This window comes from Sesamum indicum, linkage group LG6, assembly GCF_026168435.1.
Source record: "Sesamum indicum cultivar Baizhima isolate 11 linkage group LG6, ASM2616843v1, whole genome shotgun sequence".
Lineage (NCBI taxonomy): Eukaryota > Viridiplantae > Streptophyta > Magnoliopsida > Lamiales > Pedaliaceae > Sesamum > Sesamum indicum.
In genome coordinates this window covers 4,991,949-5,016,470 of record NC_142662.1, presented here as the reverse complement: position 1 = coordinate 5,016,470, position 24,522 = coordinate 4,991,949, and the positions used below count along the sequence as shown (strand labels likewise).

Below are 24,522 nucleotides of genomic sequence, written 5' to 3'. Positions count from 1 at the left end.
CGATCTAAATATGCGAGTGAAATACTATATGAGTATCAAGTACCTTGTCCCTTTATGAGTTGGAGCATTTATAGGAGAAGAGTTGGGGCCCACCACTGGGCAGGTGTTGCTTCCATGGCCACGCATGCAATGACTAAGCAGCTTTAAGAGATGGCACCTATTCTGGTCAATTTACGGGTCGGACCCGGGTTATCCTGACCCGATAGAGATGTCATCAAGCCATAATGGGTGACAAACTACCCAACGATCGCACCATGTGACCTCCTAAATGTCTTCTGTACACCCTAGTATGCGATCACACATGCGACCACACTCTTCGACCTTTGTGCTTTAATAACATCCTCATCAAAATTATAAGAGTAAATTAGACTGATCTTTTCTAAATTTGACATAATTATGAATACCTCTTTATCGTTTGAAAAATTATAAATACCTCTATAATGTTTGATAAAATTATGAAGTTTTTATATGGATGTATGAAATTGTCAACTTTACTTTTTACTGCATCATTTTTTTAAAAAAATTAAAAATTTATAAAAAAAATTGAAGAATGGGTGGAAAAATTTTAAAAATTATAAAGTAATTATCCACTTAGTCCATAAAAAAATAAAAAAATATATAAAATTTTAATTTCTAATCCATAAGGGCATTTTGATCAGTTCACCATAAAAAATAGATGGAAATCTAATATTGGGCTAATTGTTAGAGGATCGTTAAAACTAGGGGGTATTAATAATTTTTCAAACAACAAGGGGGTATTCATAATTATGTCAAACCTCAGAAAGTCATTGTAATTTACCTAAATTATTATTGAATTTTTTTTTTTGTTAAAGTAAGGACTTATTTGTTAGACAGAAGTAAATATTAAGAATGCTAAATGTAATTTTTCAAACTACAAAGAATTTACGTATAATTACACCAAATTCAAGGGAGGGAAATGTAATTATCCCTAAAATATAAATTAGGGAGTTCAAATGTAATTATTTTTAAATATTTTTATTAAAAAACTGGGTGGTTGACTGAAAATTGACGGAAGTGGAGGGCATTAACGGAAACAAATGCACGCATCCTTCAAATACCAAATTGGGGGAAGAATGATGCGTGGAGGGCAATATTGGAATTGTAAAAACAGCACGTATTTAATTGGTGGGTGTATTGTGTGTAAATCAAAATAAAAAAATGGAAAGTGTTTTCTTGGGGAACAAGTCGATGAAACGTTGCGTGTGGGTCAAAGATGTGGCTGCTGATTACCAACTTGGAATACCCCAATTTATTAATTTGAAATTTTGATATGTTAATAATGGTTTTTAAATTTAAATATACTGAATAACGTAATAAATCATATATTAAATAATATAAAGTTTTCGAGATAATAATGAGAATATTTTTATACATTAGTATAAGTATAATTGAACGAGCCTGTTCAATTTTTGAATTAAATATAATACTCTTTATTTTTTTAATTTAATTTATGAGTTTTATTAATTATGAGCCAAAATAATTACATGGGCTAGGGGCGTCTCGTCTGTGTAAAATCGAATCAAAATTTGCCATGTCGAATGTGGTATACAATATCGAGTCAAAATTTCCGATTAGCTAATAATTAAATAAATTTCAGTTAGATTTGGATTTTTACAGAATTAAAATTTTATCTTTTGAGAAAAATAAAGGATCCTATGTTTAATAACTTATTTGTCGATTAATTATTCTATTTGGTGCTTATCGGGGTGCGATCGAGCCATAAGGATAGAAAGATTTTCACCAAAATTATAACTCGAGATGATGCGAGAACAACGATTAAATATGACGATAACGTGATCTAATTCGTATAGAATGCAAAAAGTGAGCTAAAAATCGAGAGAAAATGAGGGTAAGAGTATGAGAAAATGTGAGTGTTGAGTCGTTCGTGATTATCTAGACAAAAATATGATCATCTTGTAGAGTCTTGCCGACTTTGCCTAAAATTCCAAAAATCTGTTACTTGCTGCTCAAATAGTTGATTTCATTATTTGGAGTTAGTTGAAAATTTTTTAGTATGACGTGTCCAAGGTGTCAGCAACTTGTGTAACTTGTCGTCTCTCTTGTATACTGATTCACCTTGTTTCTTGAGCTTTCTAGGTTAGTAGGAATAAACCATACTATGGGCTTAATACTTTTCTGACCTGGGCTGCTCGGTTGGGCCCTACTTTTTTAGCTTTGGTCTTCAAAAAAATAATTGAGGTTGTATCAATATACAATTAATTATTAATTAGAACATTATTGTTTTTTTAAAATAAATATTTAATATTTATATATTATAAAAATTCAATATCAATATAGTTCAATTTATCAATGTAAAAAATCAACATCCAACTGAATATCAAAATTATCAAAAACAATTATCAATTTTCAATTCAGTCAATTTTTTATGAATCCACCAACCTTTGATCATCGCGAAATTGAAAACGATATTAATTTGTATAATTATATTATTTAATTAGTCTATTTATTAAATTGAAAAAAATTGCAATTCTCTCTCACGAAAAAAAAAACAGAAAAGAAACAGAGGTACGAAAACTTAATTTTAATTTATATTAATTTGTATAATTATATTATTTAATTAGTCCATTTATTAAATATTATTTATATTGAGCTATGTACTATTTAATTGGAATATTTTAAGAGTTTGGCTATTTAAAATAGTATCGAATTGAATATCAAATCGGATATAAAAATGATATCGTTGGTTGATTAGATTATTAAATTTGCTAGATTTAAATATTACTATAATTAATTTATACAATTCCATCGGAATTATTAACTAATTACGCAATTCTATGTATTGTTATTTAATTAAATTAAATAGTATCGAATTGAATATCAGATCGGATATAAAAATGATATCGTTGGTTGATTAGATTATTAAATTTGTTAGATTTAAATATTACTATAATTAATTTATACAATTCCATCGGAATTATTAACTAATTACGCAATTCTATGTATTGTTATTTAATTAAATTATATAGTTCTGACGGATTGACAGGAAATTCATAAAAATATTCTGAAAATTATATTTAAGGTATATTATGTTATTAACGACAAAAATGAGGTTTTTAATGATAATCTAATTTGAAATGTTATTAAAAATGATAGTTAGAAATATATAAGGGGTTTGGTTAAATGAATGCCTACGAATTAATTGATAAATTATAAGTATTTTTATGAAGCCTATAGTGTCTAGTTATTAAGAAGAACTAGAACGAAAATTTATATTTCGATAGAAATAAATATTAAAGAATTATTAGAATTGGTGAGAATAATACTTAATATTCTATTTAAAAGTTATAATATTCTCGATATATTAATTATATGCGTTATAACTCATTATAGGATACGGGGGTAAAGTGAAAGGATCGAACCATTACCTATTGAGTAGATAAAAGCATGTAAGGTCGAGATAAGTAATAATTAGCATTATCTATATATGTTTCCTTTATTTGTGGTATTGCTGTTATATAAATTTGTGAATTCATGTTGAAGTTGGTTTATCTGAAATATATGACTGGTGGATGATTTAATTTGATTGACGATATGGTGTACTTGAAATGAAAGAATCCATTAAAATATTATATTTATTATATGATGTGTTGTGGGTGTCCGAAAATGAGAATATATCGATATATGGTTTTATGTTACTAGTTGCTTACAAGATTGGTGATATGTGGAAATGAGGAAGTGGTGGAAATTAAATATAATTGTGATATGAATACCCTTTGATGCTGTTGAAAAGCCTGTAAGGCGAAATGAGATGAAAAGAGCTATGATGCGATATGAGAAAGAAATAAAATAAAAAGAGCTTTGATGCGATACAAAAAAGATGTGATACAGAAAGAGCTATGATGCGAGATGAGATTAATGAGCCGGCTGCCAAGGGGATTCACGTGAACTTATATAACAGTGAGATTGAGTTGACGGGAAAAACACGATATCACCTTCTGGTAAGCAAACTATGAAAAAAAAAAAAGTTTAATTGATTATTTTATTGCGAGTTAGCTATAGGGTGTAACAAAGATGATTATGTTGACATTAAATTGACTATATTCTATACATGTTTGAAACTTATAAATTCTTAAGTGTTTCTAATTTATTTTTAAAATTGTAATAATTTTTTAGTTTTAGTTATATTAATTACGCAATCAACATACGCAACATCTTTAAATTCATATTTTATCCAAGTATTTTTTAAAACAAAATTTCAACGCATTATAAATTCTAAAAATATAAAAGTTTTAAAAAAATTTAGTCAAAGCTGCTTCATTTATATATATAATAATCTAATAATTATTATTATTATTATTATTATTATACATCATTTTCTATTTTATTTGTTTTATTTATTTGATTTTGGTATCGTCACACAGCATTGACTTGGAATATACTAAAGTCAAAAGAATACGCCAACTGTCATTGTACTTAGCTAAAATAACTGTTTGGACGTTCCTCGCAGCAACGCTTTCAAACATACTGACAGAAACGTTTCTTCAATTTAACGATATACATATGCACTTGTCTCGAATACTTTTCTTCAATGTCGCAAGTTGCAATATTTTCTTCATCCAAGTTCACATAAACTCACAATGCCTCCTTCCCTCTTATTTGTTGTCTAGCCCCAAACCTCTCAAGTTACCCGGGGCACAATCCATGGTTCCCGTGTAAGATTTTTTTATGGAAAATCTCGTATTCGAATCTTAAGTGTGTATATAAAAAAGGATAAATTATAATAATTTCTCATGAAGTTTGATATAATTATAAATACCCCTTATTGTTTGAAAAAAATTATAAAAACCTCCCTGATATTTGATGAAATTATGTAATCCTTGGATGGAAATATGAAATTGTCAATTTTATCTTTATTGTTATTTTTTAAAAATTTAAAACTTATAAGAAAAATCAAACGGGTGGATGAAAAAATTTTAAAAATTATAAAAATATTGTCTACTTAGTCCATAAAAAAATAAAAAAATTTTAAAAAATAAATAAAATTATACCTTTTAATCTACAATGATATTTTGGTCTGGTCACCACAAAAAATAGATGGAAACCTAACGGATTGAGCTAATTGTTGGACGACCGTTAAAATTAGAGATATTGATAATTTTTCAAACAACAAGAGGATATTCATAATTATGACAAAATTCAGAAGTTGTTGTAATTTACCTTATAAAAAAAATTAAAATTACCACAACTCGTTATTTTGAGAAACGAATGTTGTTTTGATATCTACAACTCGTTATTTTGAGAAACGAATGTTGTTTTAATTAAATATCTACATAGTAACAACTCTAAGCATCGAACAAAATGACAACAACATTTTTGTTCGGATGTTAATCGATAATGTGGTTTAAAAGTTCAAATCGATAGAAAAATGACAACAAAATACGAAATAGAATCTCTTACTGTTACCAAATTTTAATACCATATTAAAGGATTTCCTTACCTAAAAATTTAAATTATTGAAGAACAAACACTCAGTACTAATATCTTAAATCGAAAGGTCGAATCAATACAACAGGAAAGCATGCAAACGCACAAAAAGTCTCCTATCCGGCTCAGTAGGAAAAGAAAACAAATTGAGAGTGACTGATTAAAACAATCACTGCCATCCAAGAGATTCCTCCAGCATCGTATTAGCTTGAAAATACATACATTGTTTGACTCACGAACTGCTATAATCAGACATTATAGTATATCCCGTCACAAGAAATTACAACTTCGCTTCTTGCTGTAATATATATGTTGAGGATCATCAGTGAAGAAAGCAGAGAACTGTAAGCAAAAATCTCATGGCTTCTTCGCCGGCCACAAACTGCCCGCCGTTCGAATTCTCAGCAAAGTATTATCATGAAGACGGCGGAGGTTGTTTCAGGCAGGCCAGTTTCTTTGAAGGAAAGGCTGTGCTCAATCAGGGTGTTGGGTACTCCGTGATTCTTGGATTCGGGGCTTTTTTCGCTGTCTTTACCTCTTTCCTGGTAATATCTATTTCTTACCCATTTCTATGCCCAAAAGTATAGTACTAAAGTTTACTACTTGTGGTCTGAAAATCTCGTGTTGGATTACGATTAGGTGTGGCTGGAGAAGAGGTATGTGGGTTCTCGTCATACGTCAGAATGGTTCAACACAGCAGGTAGGAATGTTAAAACAGGGCTGATTGCAAGCGTGATTGTGTCCCAGGTAATAATATAAATCAGGTTGCTGTCCCGTCCTGAGCATCACAGTTGAAAGTGTTTTCGGTGTACTTAAGGTTATGATTCTGCAGTGGACTTGGGCTGCTACAATCTTGCAGAGTTCCAACGTTGCCTGGGAGTATGGAATTAGTGGTCCTTTCTGGTATGCAAGTGGAGCTACCATCCAGGTGTGTCTTAGTCTTACATTTGTCCACTGCAAGTATGTTGTTTTGTTCTTGATGCACTTATTGTCGGAGTGGAGTGTGCAGTATGATCCATTATAATTTTACAAGGTTTTGGGGTCGTGTGCGCGCAGTTATACAGAGTGTTTTGGGTGCCATCTAGTGTTGTTGTGAGAAACTTGTGTTTAATTCTTAGAAGAAAAAAACTTGAGCAGGTGGAGTTAAGAGCAATTTATCTTTGAAGTTCTGTTTGAAATATGTCCTAATACTTATTAGTTTCAAGAACAAATAAACAGGTGCTCTTGTTTGGTGTAATGGCCATTGAGATCAAAAGAAAAGCTCCTCATGCTCATACTGTTTGTGAAATTGTGAAAGCAAGGTTGGTTGCCTTCTTACTAATCCAGGAACATCTGATGATTTTATTTCATGTTTCTTAACATTGTTAGTGAAATCGAACTGCTTCTCTTGTTTGTCAGATGGGGAACTGCCGCTCATATTGTCTTCCTAACATTTTGCTTCATGACAAACATCATTGTTACGGCCATGCTTCTTCTTGGCGGATCCGCAGTTGTGAATGCTCTCACTGGAGTGAACATTTATGCTGCAAGTTTTCTCATACCTCTCGGTGTTATAGTCTACACACTAGCAGGAGGGTTAAAAGCCACGTTCTTGGCAAGTTACATTCATTCTGTAATAGGTAGGTAACCTGCTCATTCAAACAACCTTAATGAAAAATCTACTAGACTGTCCTATTTCCATGAACCATAATCGTGGTTCTTCATTGCAGTGCATGTGGTTTTAGTCATCTTTGTATACCTAGTCTATGTTGCTAGCAATGAACTTGGCAGCCCAAGCACTGTTTACCAACGTTTGCTCGAAGTTTCCAGTAAAGCACGAAGCTGTCAGGATCCAATTTCTCATGTTGGCCAATCTTGTGGTCCAGTTAACGGCAACTATAAAGGGTCGTATGTCACAATGTTGAGTTCTGGAGGTCTTGTTTTTGGCATCATCAACATTGTTGGGAATTTCGGTACCGTTTTTGTTGATAACGTATGTGTTTCCATCACTTAGCATTTCAATTTTCCCAATGGGCTATAAATCCATTTTTAACAACTACTGGAATTACAGGGATATTGGGTAAGCGCCATTGCGGCAAGACCATCATCAACGCACAAGGGCTACTTGTTGGGAGGATTGGTATGGTTTGCTGTGCCGTTTTCTTTGGCAACATCACTCGGTTTAGGAGCATTAGCCCTTGATCTACCGATAACTGCAACTGAGGCGAGCCATGGACTTGTTCCTCCTGCCACTGCAATTGCTTTGATGGGAAAAGGCGGATCGGTGCTTCTCCTCACAATGCTCTTTATGTAAGCTTATAATCAACAAATTCAAAAAACTTAGCCTAAATTTCTTTCTACACTACAAACTTTGTTGAAAAATCTATGTAAATGGTGATTCAGGGCTGTAACATCTGCTGGTTCCTCTGAACTGATTGCTGTTTCTTCATTATGCACGTATGACATCTACCGTACTTACATTAATCCCGATGCTAGTGGGAAACAAATCCTAAAAGTGTCGAGGATAGTTGTTCTAGTCTTCGGATGTTTGATGGGAATCTTAGCTGTGATACTGAACAAGGCTGGAGTTTCTCTTGGTTGGATGTATTTGGCAATGGGAGTGTTCATTGGATCTGCAGTTCTTCCCATAGCTTTCATGCTTCTGTGGAGAAAAGCAAATGCAACAGGTGCAGTTCTTGGTACGGTTACTGGTTGTCTGCTTGGAATTATAACTTGGTTGACGGTTACAAAGGTAGAATACGGGCGGGTGAACCTTGACACAACCGGAAGAAACGCACCAATGCTTGCTGGAAACTTGGTTTCTATACTTGTAGGTGGAGGTGTTCATGCTGGATGCAGCTACATTTGGCCTCAGGACTATGACTGGGAGACGACTAAACAGATTACCGTTGTCGAGAAGGAGAAGAGCGAGTTATCAGCTGACGAGTTCAAGGAGGAGAAGCTGATTAGAGCAAAGAGATGGATAGTGAAATGGGGCGTTGGCTTCACTTTAGTCATTGCTGTCTTGTGGCCTATTCTTACTCTCCCGGCAGGCAAGTCTATTCTATCTATAACCTGAACAACCATAGATGTAAGAGAATTATCTGTAGTTATGATTTAAAGGTCTAACACTTGTGTTTCGACTATGTAGGGCAATTCAACACGGGATACTTCACATTCTGGGCAGTGATAGCTATTGCATGGGGAACAATTGGTTCGGCAGTAATTATCATTTTGCCGCTGGTGGAAAGCTGGGAGACGATCCAGAACGTCCTGCTCGGCATGTCCACTAATGATAGGTTAGTCGAAAAGATCGAAGAGCTGAATTTCAAGCTGCAGACCATCATATCAGCAATGCCAGAAGCTGAAAGAATCTACTTACTTGAGAAAGAGAAGGCCAAGAAGAAAGAAGCATCAGAAATAGAAGTTCAGATTAAATAACTTCATGCACATGTTTTAGGACATATAAACTTGTTTGAATCCAATGTTAAGGCCAACTATATCCTTAACCTATATACTAAGTCCGAGGAAAAAGGCCAGCTTGTTCAAACGAAAAATTTTAGGTCGGATCAAATTCATTTAAACGCGAAAAGCCCACATATTATATTGATCGTTTAATTAGCGTATAGTATAATAAAAGTGATCAGTCACGTACCAGAAAATATGATTGTTTGGATCAGATCGGACATTCTTGAAATTTTTGGTGTTCAAAGGAAAGCCAAAGGTGCGTTAGAAATTGTTCAGATATGGTAATAAAGAGCATGTTGAAAGCCTGAACTACCCCTTCTGGGACCTGAATCTGTTCATATGAGAATCTGCATTTTCATTAATGAAAAGGTGACCGTTGAATCAACATTTCATTAATTGCAAAAGGATCTCTTTCGCCTTTGGCCCCTTCACTAAGGGTAAATTGTGTTTCGGCCCTTCATTTCTTTTATTTGCCATATTTAGGGTTTGACGTATATAAAATTGATATCTAAATTATAATAAATGATGGAGATGAGAGAAACTAAAATCTTCATCAAGAAGTTTTCGAAGTTAAAGGATGTAATGGGACTTCTCAATTTTTGATAAAATTGTTGGTATATTCTCTAAATTTAAATATTCCTGAATATTGTGGTGAAAATCAATTAAAATATTTTTTTTTCTAAAATGACCTACGTATTTAATTGAAGAAAAACAACCCTATCTAACATATACTAAGGTTTCTCAATTCCGAAATGGAAATTGTTGGCCAGCCAATTAAAATATCAGGTCGACGGATTCTGATATACTGGTCATGTGTTGATTGTAGTAAGTATAAAGTTATTGATTTGAATCTATTTCTATGGTCTTTCATTACAAATTAATATTCTTTTATTACTTATAATAGATGATTATTAAATAATATTATTAAATTATTTATTATAGCTTGATCTACTAATATATTATTACATAAAAGAAGTAGTTTCAGTATCAAACTTTGTTAAGTAGTTCGAAAGTGTCAAATGCGAAGTTTAAGGGTGTGATTGCAATTACCCAGTATATAGATACTAAAGGATAATTATATTCTCTCCTGAAGTTCAATATAATTACATGTAAATTTTTTGTGGTTTAAAATATTATATTTAGTACCTTAAAGTTTGCTTCCGTATAATAAATAGATCAATTCGTTAGTCAAAATTCACTGAATTTATTGATATTAGAAAAAAAAAGTCAATGAAAATCAATATTGATTTATTAATGACTTATTGCAGATCAAATAAATCTTTTATAATTAAATTACCTCATCACATGCATTAACGTGTCAAAACGTATAAGGGTAATTTGGTAATAAAAAAATTTATTTGATCATACAATAAATTCATAATAAATCAACTGATGGTAAATATATATTTTTATTTGATTTTTGATTAATATATTCAAATTTGATAAATTAATTAAAAATAAACTTATTTATTAGATAAAAATATATTTTAATAATATTAAATATAATTTTTGAAACTAAAAGAGATATAGGTGTAATTGCAGCCAATTTAAGAAAAGAATGGTGTAATCCTCAAAAAGAAAAGGGGACCTTACATAGAAAACAAAAAGGAGTCTTTTAAAAAAGAGGCAAAGCCACAAACAGACATCTCAAAACCCACAAAGTACACACAAAGCTGAAAAGAGCACTCACAGATAAAAAGGCATCCAGTTTCCAAACAGAGACAACCTTTTCACAGAGCAATGGCTGCTGCCCAAGAACAAGAAGAAACCCATGAACACCACCTACAACAAGAACTCAATGATGATCAGCATTATGGGGAGCTCTTGGCCTCATATTTAGGCCTCAGTTTCACAATCTTTCTTGGGTTCTTGCCCAAGTACTCCATCCCTTTACTCTCTGCACTGCAGAACAAGAACATGGCTCTCTCCTTTAAGCTCATGCAGGCAGAGGAGCAGCTGAAGCAGCTTCACTGGAGAAGGAAGGAGGACTCCAAGGCCAATGCAAGAGTTGTTGAAATCTTTGCAAGCCACAGACATGCTTGGCAGCAGGAAGAGAAGAGGCTGTTGCAGCAGATCGATGAGAGGAACGAGGAAATATCGTATTTGAGGAGTAAAGTTGAAGACTTTGAAAGATTGGAGGCTGAGATGAATGCTAATGTTCAAGATTTGAAGAGGGAAATCGGTGAAAGGGATGAAATGTTAAACTTTGTGAGTAGAAGTAACTGTGAAGTGGAGAAGAGTAGTGGGGAGTGCTTTGGTGACATGGGGTTGAGGGTGGAGGAGTTGGATGCAATGAGAGCTGTATATGGACAGAGTAACAATGGGTTTAGTTCAGATTTCTTGAATTCTGCTGAATCAAAGTTGTGGTCTGAAAAAGCTAATACCTGGCCGGTAAAATTAAACTATTCTTCATTTCAGCTTTTTGATTTTTGTTCATGCCATCAAATTCAAATGTTTGCTAATATCTTAGTCCTGAAGTTTGCTCCTCTTTCTTGATGCTACTGTCCTCAACTTCTGATATCTCTCTGCCCTTTTTCATTTCTCTGTAACAAAGTAATAGATTCTTCATCATTGCTGTTGTTATATTATATCTTTCTTGGCATTACTGAGTTTCATGTTTTCTATTTTCCCTTTGTTGGCAAGATTCCAAGATGGGATTGGGCCACTCAACTTCTGAATGCTGCTATAGCCTATAGTTCTAGTGCTTTGGGATCTAATGTTTTCTTTCTTCTATCCAATGTAGTTCTTCCATTGAAAATCCTGCGGAAATAGATTTGCCAACATATCCCATTACTATCATTTGGCTTCTCCCTAATAGTTTCTCACTGGCGAGGGTTTTTATTGTTATAATGTGTTGTGAAAAATTTAGTCTTTTCGAAATAAGAGTACAGTTGATTCCATATGTCATTGACATTTCAAGTAGAGTTGTCAGCTTAGAATGATAGGTCCTCTTTCTGCTCTTCTTTTGTTTCTTTTTTCATGGATTTTTCCTTTCATATTCTTATTCTCTTATCTTTGTGCATTTTACCTTTCCTGATTCTTTTGTATGCATTCATGTATGTGATTGCTCGATATCACTGGAGCTCCTTGCCGGGACCTGGGCTTTGCAAAAAGTAGGTTTCTGAACAGTGTGTGTATTTGGCCTTTACAAGATCTGTTAACATTATTTGGATTTGTTTCTTCTGGAAAAGTTGTTTTTAAATATAAGTTGCTCTGCACATTGTAAATGACACACTATCAAGTTAAGATTTAAGAATGACTAGACTTGCTTATCAAGATGCTCTATCTCTTATCAAGATGCTAATTTGGCTGAAAAGTTTGAATTGAGTCCTTGCTGGAATCACATCGTCTTTTTAATAGATGATTCTTGATCTTCTTTGTGTAGGATATGCAGTATGAATCTGTTGAATCAACGTACCATTTAAAGCATTTTGTGGCAAGGTAATAGTACTAGTATCAACTGAAGAACTTGAAGAAAATCTGATGCTAAAGCTAATCACATTGTACCTAATGAATTGCCGTAACTTTTCTTGTTTAGAAGGGAATCCCCTTGGAAAGTAGATGGTGACTCTGCTGGAGTTTCTTCTAAACTAAAAGCACTCGAGCAGGAATTATTAAATATGGAAAGAGTTTGTAAGGCAGACCTGTCAAAGGTACCATCGCAAATGCGTAAGCAGGCCAAGAGGTATCAAGCATTAGCTGGGAAAATAGGCGATCTCTGTGGAAGAATGGTAACAGTGATACTTATGTCTCAAACCTCTCTAATACAAAAGCACCAACCTGTGCTAACCTTGAGTTTTCCTTTAGTTTGTTAATCAACTCATTCTATGCTATCTTAAAGATTTTCTGAAAGGAGCCCCGTTTTCTGCAGCAAGCCAGTGATCCCAATGAGCCCACCCTCAGTTCAGAGTTTAGGACACAAAGGCAAACCGAGTATTTGCTTGAAGCATTTCGGCTGCAGCAGCGTGCATCTGAAACTAATCAGAAACTGACGGCATTACAGACTGAGACTTTAAAGAGCTATCAAAGAGAGGAGCCTGACGGCCAGGCGAAACTAGGCACAAAAAGATCACTAGACTCTATTAGAAACAACTTTAAAGAAATCCAGAGAAGCTTAGAGATATGGCTGGCCAGAATTATAGGAGATCTTGAAGGAATTCTGGCCAGAGATGGTGCTTCTCGTGTAAGGGAATACTATGTCTCCAGGTATCCTTTTGTTCAATAAAAATGTTGGTCCTCACTTGCTCTCTTTTTTCTTTTTTTAAGCTTTTCTGGGGTTAATGCAAATGAAGTAGTTTGAGCAGCCAAATCATGCTCTTAGCTAGGATGTACAATTCTTAATGATCTTTAATCCATGAGACGAGGTCATTAGTTAGATCACTTCACATATTAAAATTGGTTAGATGATAAATGAATTGCCATGTAAGGCAAACATTTTGATGAGTAACAAAGGCAAAAAGAAAAATGAGAATCAATTAAATCATTCTTAAAACTTAAATCAAGGAACATAAGGTAACATTAGTCTCTATCCGTATGCAAGGTAGAGCTGAGTTGTGGTATCAGGGACAAGTTGAAAAAAGAGTACCTTCTTGGACTGAACTAACAGTGGCTGTGCTTGAGAGATTCGAGGATCTTGATTATGAAAGAGTGGTATCTGAGTTTAACATGTTGCGTCAAGAAACCACTGTCAATGCCTACTTCGAGAAATTTGAAGAGTTGAAAGCCCACATGCTGATTCAACAAGAACTTAAATGAAGACTTCTCTATGATGAAGTTTATCAGTAAGTTGAAAGATGAAATTAAAGGTTATGTGGCCATTATGAAACCTACTACGTTGAATCAAGCTATTGTTCTTGCTCGAAAGCAAGAGACTATGGTGGATGACATCCTTAAGAAATCCAACCAACAACAAAAAAGTAACCCAAACAAAAACCCTTACAAACCACCAAACAAGAACCAACCTTACAAGCCTGCTTTCAAACTTTCCTTCAAGAATAGAAAAGACAACCCACCATACAGGAGATTCCTCACTGAAGCAAAGGTCAAGGGTAGGAAAGAAAATAATCTCTGCTATAAATGTGATGAACCTTACACCCCTGGTCATAGGTGTAAGATCAAGCATATGTATATGTTAATGAGTGAAGAAGATGCTAAGGCCTATTAAGAAGAAGGGGAACAACCTGAAGTAACAAGTGAAGAAGAAAATGCCACTGTTTCCTTCCATGCAATGTGTCGGAGTATCAGTAGCAAAACACTGAGGGTTAATGGGAAAACCAATGACAATGATATCCACATTCTTATTGACAGTGACAGCACCCATCGTTTTGTAGATGAAAAATGTGCAAGTCCTAGGGTGTAAGTTGGAGTAGACTACACCAACGGTGGTGAGAATTGCTGATGGAGGGAAGGTGTTGAGTAAGCTTTATTGTCTTGCCTTCTATTGAGAGGTACAAGGGTATCAATTTACATTTTGAGGAGGTTAATTCAATCATTCTTGAAGTCCTGTGATGGAATAACATTGATACCATGCGTTTTTCCTTCAGTCCGAGCTTTGAATTTGCTTACTACAGTCTTGTTGTTCAATTGATTATGCTACCTTAAAAGACTGTTTTAAAAGAATCCTCTTTCCTACAGCAGGCCAGTGATCCCAATGAGCCCACCCTCAATTCAGAGGTTCAGGCACAAAGGCAAGAGTATTTGCTTGAAGCATTTCGGCTGTAGCAACCAGCAACAGAGACATAACATCTTTTTCTCAAATCATCTTAAAATTGGTAATTTTTCAAGTGGTCCTGATACTGAGTTCATTGCAAAAATCTCTCTTTTCTTTGGCATAGGGGACCAGGTAATGGGAATAGTGCTTTTGGCATTGGGTCCAAGAGGGCTTTAGTAGGAACAGATAAACAACTATGGTAACTTTATGGAATCAGAGCATCTCCTCCAATATCAATCATCTTTGAGAAAAAAGGAGGGGTAGGCCAAAAAAATGTTCTGCTGAATCGGGCAGATGGGCTGCAAGCACATTTCTACAGCTAATTCTCAAATTCAACCAGAGAAAAACATGAAAAGCATCATTATTGTTATAGCATGGATTCATAGTACAGAGCAACATCAGTTCAAGCATAAACAGATCAGAGATCACCAACAGATGGAGACTACGAACGTTGAGAACCAGAGTGCTTCGAAACTTATGACATTATAGTGTTTCAGAAAGTCAGGCACAAGTAATTCCCACATGAGCACTTAATTCAAGTAATCAACTCGAAGCAGCAGCTTCTTCAAGCAACTGCTTCACTTTGGTTATATAATCACCCATTGCTTCATCCTGAGATTTTCCTGTCATAAGTGGAAAAACAATATGGTGATCAACCTTAAGTTCAAGATATTCAGTGATAGCATGGATCAGCATACAGATTCTTGAGGGGGTAAATCCGAATCAAATACCTTCAACAGCCTTCCATGCGTCCCACTTTGCCTTGTCTTTCATGTTAAACATACCAGGACGGCCTGAAATTTGACACAAAATAATCTCGTTTCAATTTGCAGAAGGAGAAGAGATATGTGATACAGACAACAATTATTTGGTATACGTACTTGTATTGATGTTTCCAACTGTGGCTTGCTTGAATAATCCATACAGAATTAGCAGGTTCTCATTGGTGGTATTCTGAGGCAAGGTCTTGGCTTTTGCACAATGCTCCTCAAATTCCTCCTGGAGCAAGAGAAAAGTTAGGCTTCAACTTCAGTCAACGGATAGCAATTTTCACAGCATAAAAACAACTTCTCAGATTGCAAGGAGTTGTTTTATGAAAAAAGAACACAGCTGCCAGAGTGTCATTCGTAAATATCAAAGAAATAAATCTGGGTGTCCAAATGATTCGCTTAGATAGAAGCTACGCTTCACTTAATTGATCTCATATCGATCTCATATGTTTGGACACACTAGCCATGGATTAAGCTCGGAAAGAAAGTAGCAACTGAAAACAATAAACTTTTTAAGCATTAGACAAAGACTTCTGCACAAGCATTGAGGTTTAGTAATTCAGCAAACAAGGATTCAATGCAACTTGTTAAAAGATCCAAGATTTAACTCGTACTTAAACAAAGATCAGAGATGCTTCCATACAACATATCCTCACACAGACTACACTCTATTTTCCACTCAGATACATCTAATCATAAACATGAAACCCAAGACATCCAAGATAATGGACTAAACTCAGAACCTCTTGAAGTTCAAACCTCGAACAATTACAATCTAATGGGCTCTGGGGCTATTTCCAGAGTTCCAAGAACATGCCTCACTGAGTGCAAAATCACGTACGGAGAATAAGAAGATTGATCAACAATTGCACACAGATCTAAGCGGAGAAACGAAAAATTAAAGTAAACCCAAACAACTTCTCCACAGATTCAACAACAAATCAGTATAAACCTCAAAACCCATAAACCCAATAAACAGATCCAACACTACAGACTTGATCTTAACCAATTTCATCAATCAATGCCGCAACCCCCTCTGAACAGCATATCCAATACAAGTCCCAAATCACACGAATTACATCTACTGCATACCAGAACATGCCCAGATCAGCAAACACATGATTGGATAAGAAAGGAGAAGCACACTCATGCCAAACCCGCCGAGAAAAAACTTCAGAAAGCAAAGAAATTACAAAGTGAAGTTAAATTGTGTATGAGACATTCAACTGATGCACCTTCAAACCCATCTTTCTGAACTCAGATGCGCTCGCAGTCTCAGAGAGTTGAGGGATCTGGTTTGCTGAGCACCGTCTGGCAAGGAATACGAGTGCGGGGCGAAGGTTTTAATGTTGCGTACAGCGAATTGTACATGCAATAATGTAATGCTGGGGAATTTTCTAATACTTTGTGTAAAGTATTTTTATTCCTTTATTCTTATATTCGTGTTTAGAACAAAAGTTTGCTCACTTTATGTGTTCTGGTCTATTCGGATGTGTGTATATTTATCTCATTTTATATAAATTTATTATAATTTATATCATTATTTTTATATTAAAGTACTAATTAAACCGAATCACCATTTAATTTATTAAAATATTAATGTAAACATATAAAGATTTAGTATTATTTAATATAATTGTATTTATATTTTATTTATGCATTATATTCTTTTTATTTAAAGAAAAATTTTATACATGTAACACGTATATGTTAATTAAAATAGAAGAAAATATAATAGAATTTAAAATAAAAAATTCAATTTATAATTCGAAATGCAAAATACACCCCTAGTTAACATTTACTCATCAATAAATAATTTTTACTGCATATTAGAATTTAATAGGTAAAATAATTAAAAAAAAAGAATAGTTCAAGAAATAAAAAATAATTAATGAGAATAAAATCAAGTGGGGGCTTCCATGCTACGTTCTCAAATTTTAGAGAATGCGTGTAGGCATGTGAAGATGAATAATGACTTCAACAAGTACATTTTTTTTATTATTTTTTTATTTTTTATGAAAAATCCGAGTTCCAATTATTGACCTCTCGATATGATAAAAAAGATGTGATGTCAGTTCAATCAGCCAATAAATGTTAAAAGTACAATTTATGTTGAGATTGAAAAATTGAATCAAGGGAAGAATTTAAATAACTCCATATGAAAAAAAATCAAAATTCATTAGTTTTTAATAAAATAATAGTTTAAAATTAGATTTGAAATTGTTCAATTTTTTTAAATTTATAATTATCCAAATAAATTTAGGTTGTATTTGGATTGAAAATTTTGAAATTATAGATTTTAAATCCTTAATAACAATTTTTTAATTTATTTGGATAATTCTATATTTTAAATTCTTCAATTTTTTAACTATGATCCATTGAATATTGAGGGATTTTAAATTCTTCTCAAATTGAGTCATTTGAGATTCTTCCTTCAAATCGTCAAATCAGATCTAAACCCATCGATCAAAATATATTCTTAACGGATTTGTGATTAAGAATTTAAAATGCATGATTCAAATTAATCAATCTAAATGGACCCTTACAACTGCATTTGGATGAAAGAGTTGGATTTGAAATAAGAATTTCAATGACTCCATATAATGGATTTGTTATTATGAATTTGACATCTTTAGTTCCAAACGTTCAATTCATTTTAGTCCGTTAATTATGATCAATATTTGTTTTAGTTTAATAACTATGCACTTCTTTTATTAAGTCCTTTAAATTTTAAAATTGCTGAAATTTAGTCTTTCGATGGTTGAAATTTTGATTTTTAGTCGAAAAAATGACATGGCATGCTAATTGAATATTTTGTGAGAATTTTTAGTCCTAGGTGACTTTAGACATAAGTTGAGAGGAATATTAGATATAATTATAATATATAAAATTAAATTATTATTTAAAAAATAACAAAATAGATTTGGGTGATGGACTCGCCCAGAGGTTGAGGACGATCGTGCCGTCCAGAGGTGCGATCACCTCTGCAGTGGGCTGCCGTGAGGGACGCTTTGATGAGCGGTGACGTGCTGTGCTCACTTCTGCTGCCGTGTTGTTAGTTATTAAAAAAAATTATGAAAATTAAATTTTTAAAAAGAAAATTAAAAAATATTTTAAAAAAATTAAGAAAAGTGATTTACCTTTTTTAATTATATAAAAATATAAAAAGAATTCAATATTATATATAGGAATCGCCCAATCAACTTCAAATTATATGACTGTATACATGAATATACACATAAATAAATGGCGGGACACTTAAATAAAAAAATGACCCACATGCAATTTTTATTACAATTAAAAGTTTGATAGAAAATTACATATAAAATCTTAAATTAAACTAAATTTTATTAATTTAAAAATTAAAAAAATATAATTATAAAATTAAAATTAATATTAAATATACTTAACCAACTTAAAAAAAATAAATTTTCCTAACATAAAGTTATTGTGGTGGGGTTGAAATAATGGGCCCAACTTGTAAACGGTTTACAAGTCATTTTCTTTCATTATTTATTTATTTATTTCATGGTAAATTCCAGCCATTTTGGATGTGAAAACAGTAATAAATTGTCGGCAAATTTTAATTACATCTGTATATAAATTATACCATGATTTTAATTACACTTATTTTATAATTAATTAATGCTGAATAAGACTCGACTCGGATAAAAATTTTATTTTTACGTTTTGCCTTTTGGTAGGTGACTATAATTAGATTCGACATGTGCATAACTTTTCTTTTTGTCCTTTTTCTTAAATTAAAATTTTGAATATGTTAATTATAAAATTATCTTTAGTAACATTTTATAAATTGTTCATGATCCTATATCATCTAAATATGTATTTTTTTAAAAATAAAATCCACATTATTATATGTTCATTAATAGGGTAGGAAATTGGACCCAATTTTTAAAACTAATTTCCATTTTGTCTTCATTGATAGGGTGGCCGCAGACTAATATATAATCCGAGTAATTTATAATTATCTAAATTGAATTAAGTGCTAACATACACGTAAAATGGTACATCAAGTAATAAATATTTTTAGGCATTATACATGACACAACTATATTATATATTGTACAAAAATAAAAGGGATAATTACACTCCATCCCTATGAAATTTGGTGTCATTACATATACACCCCCTATGGTTTGGAAAATTACATCTAACACTCTTAAAACTTGCTTTCATCTAATAAATAAGTTCGTCTGTTAGTCAAAATTCATCAAATTTGGTGATATTAACAAAAAAAAATTCAAAAACAAAATAATATATAACCACGATTGACTTATTACTGGTTAAATAATTTTTTTTATGATCAAATTACCCTCATACGTCTTCACGCAATAATTCATGTGAGGAGGTATATATATCTCACCGTTATAAAGGTAGTTTAGTCCGAAGAAAATTGTTTGACCTGTAATAAGTCAGTAATAAATCAATGAGGGTAAATATCAATCTCATTCAATTATTTTTGTTGATATTAGCAAATTCAGTAGATTTTGATCATTTGAGGGACTTATTTGCGAGACAGAAGCAAACTTCAGGGAACTAAATGTAATTTATCAAATTATAGGGAATTTAAGTGTAATTATATTAAATTTTAGAAGAGGAGAGTGCAATTATCGCAAAATAAAATTTACTTTAGTATTAAGGGGCTGAAAACTATTAACACATAAATAAATTTATTAAAAAAAAAATCAAACGAGAGATATCAAATCATATGAATATATAGTTAAAAAAAAGAGGAGGATTTGCATGAATTATATATAGATGTCCTTTTCTGTCTTGGGACTTTCGGAGTTTGCAACCAATGGCGGCTGCCGTGGAGATAAGCAAGAGGAGTAGTTCAGTGGTAGTGTCTCAAATACACGGTGATGATGCCTCCTCCATAGATATCCCCACACCACAGAAAATAACCGGTAGCCCACCTGCTGTCGACGCCGATGGAACAGTACTGAAAGTTGCAGTTGCTGATGATGCTCAAACGCAGACTTCTTCTCATCAGACAACTCATGACCAGGTGTGTGTTTTGAAGGTCTTCTTAAGGCATCCAATTTAGGGTTCTTATCCCTTTCAATTATTGCAAAAGATTTGAAAACACATGTAGATATGGGCTTTAGTTTGTCGTCGTTAATAGGTTGGAGAGTCGGAGAAGTCTTGTATACGAGAGTGAATTGCTTTGTGCTGATGTGATAAGATTTATTTTTATTTATTAGTATTTTTATGCTCTATATATGCATGTTTTTTGTATAACGATTGCAAAATGATTATGACTTAATTCTACGAATATCATATACTTTGTTGATGCAGCTTTTACGTGTCTAGAACTTTTTGGTTATATATTCAATTTTTTGTTATGTATTTCCAACTTTTCGTACAAGAATTTATTACCCTATAGCTTCCGTTTGGTTGAGGTTGGAATATTTGAACGACGCATGATTTTGTGGAGTGACAAATCATATAATAAATATTTTATACTTATTCTATAATAGATTCGAAGCAGTTAAATCTAATCTGAATAAAAAGATGAAATTGTGGTAGGGGCAAAAAATAAAGCAGTTGGTGGGGTGCGCCACGTGGATATGGAGAGTAACTATTAGCCTTAAAGTTGAATTAATTCATCAATTTAGATCAGTACAGCGTGAGAATATATTTAGTGTAGACCATATCATATAAGTAGTTAGAATTTCTTTTGTTGTGGAATATGACATAATTTGATATTCTTACATTAAAGAAAAACATGGAAAGAGAGAAGTAATTGTGGGAGGTAGGGATTTGTTTTGGCAGTTGGACGTCCCATTCGCTTGAGCAGGAGGAATAGTTTAGTCTTAGGTTATACAGTTCAGTTGCAGAAAAAATGGACAAGATCTACAACATGTGAAAATCAGTTGGATTCTTGAAATTAGTTGTCCTGAAATTGGGCATACATTCACAACTCATCTCTTTAGTGTTGTTACCTCCTCATTCATGCTCTTTCTAATTATGATCAAGTAAAATTAATATTCTCTTTTAAGTAAACATTTCAGAAGAATACAACTATGTCATGTCGGTGTCCTCGATAATAAGCTGAAAAATGATATTTTTGTTTTATCATTTCTGATCTTGAATTATTAAAATGAATTTAATTTAATTTATAAGCAATCTTCTATCAATGTTTGTAACTTGTTTATTTGTTGGGAAGGGAAATGAACGAATTTGATCACACATGAAGCTGTTGAAGCCCAATCTTGTTTGGGATTGAGGCCGCCCATGTAATTGATTAGGATGTTGGGCCCTTTAAAAATGATGGGTTTTGCTAGAAAATAAAACTCAGATCTTTTGTTTTGAATTTTTTAAAAAATTACACGTGAATCGTGATTCTTCATGCGTGGAGGAGCACTAAGATTCAGGCACCGACGCTGCACACTCTGTTTTCCACTAAATCCATACACAACAGCCCTCTCCGGCAATTCTCCTTTTCCAAAGAATTTGATTTGTAATGGTGGATTGGTTGAGTTTACTCGGAACAAGGTCTGCGGTTTTCATGGCCTCTCTCTTCCTCTCCCGTCTCCACTATTCTTATGCATGTTGAATTTTACCATCTGGGTTCTGTTTGTGTTTGGTTTATTTTCTATTTCAGATTTCAAGAAATGGTTTTTTGTGCTATGGGATTAATCTTCACTCAATCTTATCATCTCTGAATTTGGGTTGGGTTGTGGGGTGGCCTACCCTCTGGTCAACTGTGTGGGTTTTCACTTCTTGTAGGTGTAACTCCGGTCAGATTGGATGTTCCCATTTCATAAGTAAACTTGAGTGTTCTCTCCAATATCCTTGAATTTATGGGCATTTGTCTGATGAGCTCGTTTGTTACTTCTCCTGCATCTGCCCTAAAATGGGCAGTCTGCATTGAATCTATGGTTATGCTGTAGTTTATGTTAATGAAGGCTTGAAGTGGTTTGATGCATTTACAGTTTACTGCATTGCATCAGAGTTCTATCTTCTTATTGTTTACTTGTCTAGATATGGAGTTTACTTTCTACTTCTCATATATAGGAAGATTGTTTAATTAGTCATTTCCTGCTTATCTGGTACATTATATAGTTAGTCATGTTGATAATTGGATACCGAATGCAGAAATTAAGGAACGGAGGAAGCGAGCAAACTTCCAATACAATGGGGGGAAATGGTGCTGCTGATTATGTAGGAATTAGTGAAGGTCCTCCTAGAGTAGTAAATCATGGTAGGAAACTCTCGGTGTTGCCCCTCGTTTTCCTCATATTTTATGAGGTATCAGGAGGACCTTTCGGTATTGAAGATAGTGTTAATGCTGCTGGTCCGCTTCTTGCTCTTGCTGGCTTTTTGATATTCCCATTAATATGGAGTGTTCCGGAAGCCTTAATAACTGCGGAGATGGGCACCATGTTTCCTGAAAACGGTGGTTATGTAGTTTGGGTCTCGTCGGCTCTGGGGCCGTTCTGGGGTTTTCAGCAAGGTTGGATGAAGTGGCTGAGTGGAGTCATTGACAATGCCCTTTACCCTGTGCTGTTTCTTGATTATCTGAAATCGGGAATCCCTGCGTTAGGTGGTGGTCTGCCTAGGGTTATGGCCGTGCTGGCCTTGACAATCGTCCTAACGTACATGAACTATCGAGGTTTGACAATAGTTGGATGGGTTGCTGTACTTCTTGGAGTTTTCTCTATTCTGCCTTTTGTGGTCATGGGATTCATCTCAATTCCAAAGTTGAGGCCTAAAAGATGGTTAGTTGCAGATATTCACAATGTGGACTGGAATTTGTATCTGAATACTCTTTTCTGGAACCTGAACTACTGGGACTCAATAAGTACACTTGCAGGAGAAGTAGAAAACCCACAGAAAACTCTGCCAAAAGCTCTGTTTTATGCACTGATTCATGTCATTCTCGGATACTTATTTCCTCTACTTACTGGCACTGGTGCTATCCCTCTGCGTCAAGACTTGTGGACCGACGGTTACTTCTCAGACATAGCAATGATTGTTGGTGGTGTGTGGTTGCGATGGTGGATTCAGGGGGCTGCAGCAATGTCAAATATGGGCATGTTCATGGCAGAAATGAGCAGCGATTCTTTTCAGCTGCTTGGCATGGCTGAAAGAGGGATGCTTCCCGAGTTATTTGCGAGGAGATCCCGTTATGGAACTCCTCTCGTGGGGATCCTGTTTTCAGCTTCTGGTGTGCTTCTGCTTTCATGGCTGAGCTTTCAAGAGATAGTAGCTGCAGAAAACTTCTTGTATTGCTTTGGAATGATCCTGGAGTTTATAGCATTTGTGCGGCTTAGAATTATAGCCCCAGCAGCCCCTCGTCCTTACAAGATACCAGTGGGGACCTTTGGTGCCATTCTCATGTGCGTCCCTCCAACCATATTAATTTGCGTTGTCTTGGCTCTCTCTTCACTCAAAGTGATGATTGTTAGTCTTGCTGCTGTTGTGATTGGGCTGATATTGCAACCGTGCATCAAACACAGCAAGAAGAAGAGCTGGCTCAGATTTTCTGTCAGCTCCAACCTTCCAGATATTCATGCTGGTATCCATGAGAATGAAACTTTAATTATATGAACGTTAATAGGTTTTGAAGCTCTTGCAGAAGAAGTGTTTTGCGTTCCGACTTTCGATCTTGTAAATGATTGATACTCCAAGAACAGCAATACAAACAGATATCATCACGTGTATACTAGATTCTTATTTGAAGGGCAACTTCTTATGGTTGTTTCATTCGGACAATGACATAGAATACCCCAACACCACCCCTCCTTTCTTAGTCATTCCAACGTGCACCTAGGACAATGATTGGTTGTCAATTATGATCAATGTCCGGAAGCTGAAACTGCAGGAAAGCACAAAAATGCATGGGTATCTATTGCATTTATTACTCAATCAAATGAGTGCGTAGGTTTTAACTCACAAAGGGGGTCAGAATAAAATTCCATCTACATGCATCAGTTGCATAAGCAAATTCAAAAGCTTGATAAGAACGCTATGATTTTACGTCTATAGCTTACAGGCAAATTTATGACAATCCTCACAAGAAGTATAAAATAACAGGCAGCAAGGAAGATAAACCCTTTCCTGTTCTTTTCGGAATTAATGAAATCAGTTTCATGGTTTTAA

General features: G+C 34.0%; 4 protein-coding genes across 7 annotated transcripts; 3 read left to right on the top strand and 1 right to left on the bottom strand.

The window, feature by feature from the left end:
* Positions 1–5,611: 5,611 nt before the first annotated feature.
* DUR3 (urea-proton symporter DEGRADATION OF UREA 3 (DUR3)) lies at positions 5,612–9,037 on the top strand. The gene is made up of 9 exons (XM_011094338.3): positions 5,612–6,011; positions 6,106–6,213; positions 6,299–6,394; positions 6,685–6,767; positions 6,865–7,085; positions 7,176–7,438; positions 7,517–7,755; positions 7,849–8,498; positions 8,597–9,037. Exons 1-9 carry the CDS (start codon positions 5,826–5,828, stop codon positions 8,884–8,886), a joined length of 2,136 nt encoding a protein of 711 aa, XP_011092640.1. The 5' UTR covers positions 5,612–5,825; the 3' UTR covers positions 8,887–9,037.
* A 1,485-nt stretch (positions 9,038–10,522) lies between these two features.
* On the top strand, positions 10,523–14,852 carry LOC105172760 (uncharacterized). 3 transcript variants are annotated; one of them, XM_088882044.1, is made up of 6 exons: positions 10,523–11,304; positions 11,997–12,026; positions 12,299–12,354; positions 12,452–12,644; positions 12,785–13,119; positions 14,548–14,852. In XM_088882044.1, the coding sequence occupies exons 1-6, from the start codon at positions 10,654–10,656 to the stop codon at positions 14,798–14,800; spliced, it is 1,518 nt and encodes a 505-aa protein (XP_088738170.1). In that variant the 5' UTR covers positions 10,523–10,653; the 3' UTR covers positions 14,801–14,852. The 3 variants fall into 3 exon arrangements, with proteins under 3 accessions (XP_088738170.1, XP_088738171.1, XP_011092639.1); XM_088882045.1 differs by lacking the exon at positions 11,997–12,026 and having other exon boundaries at positions 10,526–11,304; positions 14,548–14,851; XM_011094337.3 differs by lacking the exons at positions 11,997–12,026; positions 14,548–14,852 and having other exon boundaries at positions 10,530–11,304; positions 12,785–13,153.
* A 114-nt stretch (positions 14,853–14,966) lies between these two features.
* ACBP6 (acyl-CoA-binding protein 6) lies at positions 14,967–16,789 on the bottom strand. Its single transcript, XM_011094336.3, has 4 exons — positions 16,629–16,789; positions 15,505–15,622; positions 15,355–15,417; positions 14,967–15,246 (listed from the first exon to the last, which is right to left on the bottom strand). Exons 1-4 carry the CDS (start codon positions 16,638–16,640, stop codon positions 15,167–15,169), a joined length of 273 nt encoding a protein of 90 aa, XP_011092638.1. The 5' UTR covers positions 16,641–16,789; the 3' UTR covers positions 14,967–15,166.
* Positions 16,790–20,150: 3,361 nt separating this feature from the next.
* Positions 20,151–24,126, top strand: LOC105172757 (putative polyamine transporter At1g31830). 2 transcript variants are annotated; one of them, XM_011094332.3, is made up of 2 exons: positions 20,151–20,422; positions 22,516–24,126. In XM_011094332.3, exons 1-2 carry the CDS (start codon positions 20,213–20,215, stop codon positions 23,968–23,970), a joined length of 1,665 nt encoding a protein of 554 aa, XP_011092634.1. In that variant the 5' UTR covers positions 20,151–20,212; the 3' UTR covers positions 23,971–24,126. The 2 variants fall into 2 exon arrangements, with proteins under 2 accessions (XP_011092634.1, XP_011092635.1); XM_011094333.3 differs by lacking the exon at positions 20,151–20,422 and adding an exon at positions 21,707–21,912.
* Positions 24,127–24,522: the final 396 nt, after the last annotated feature.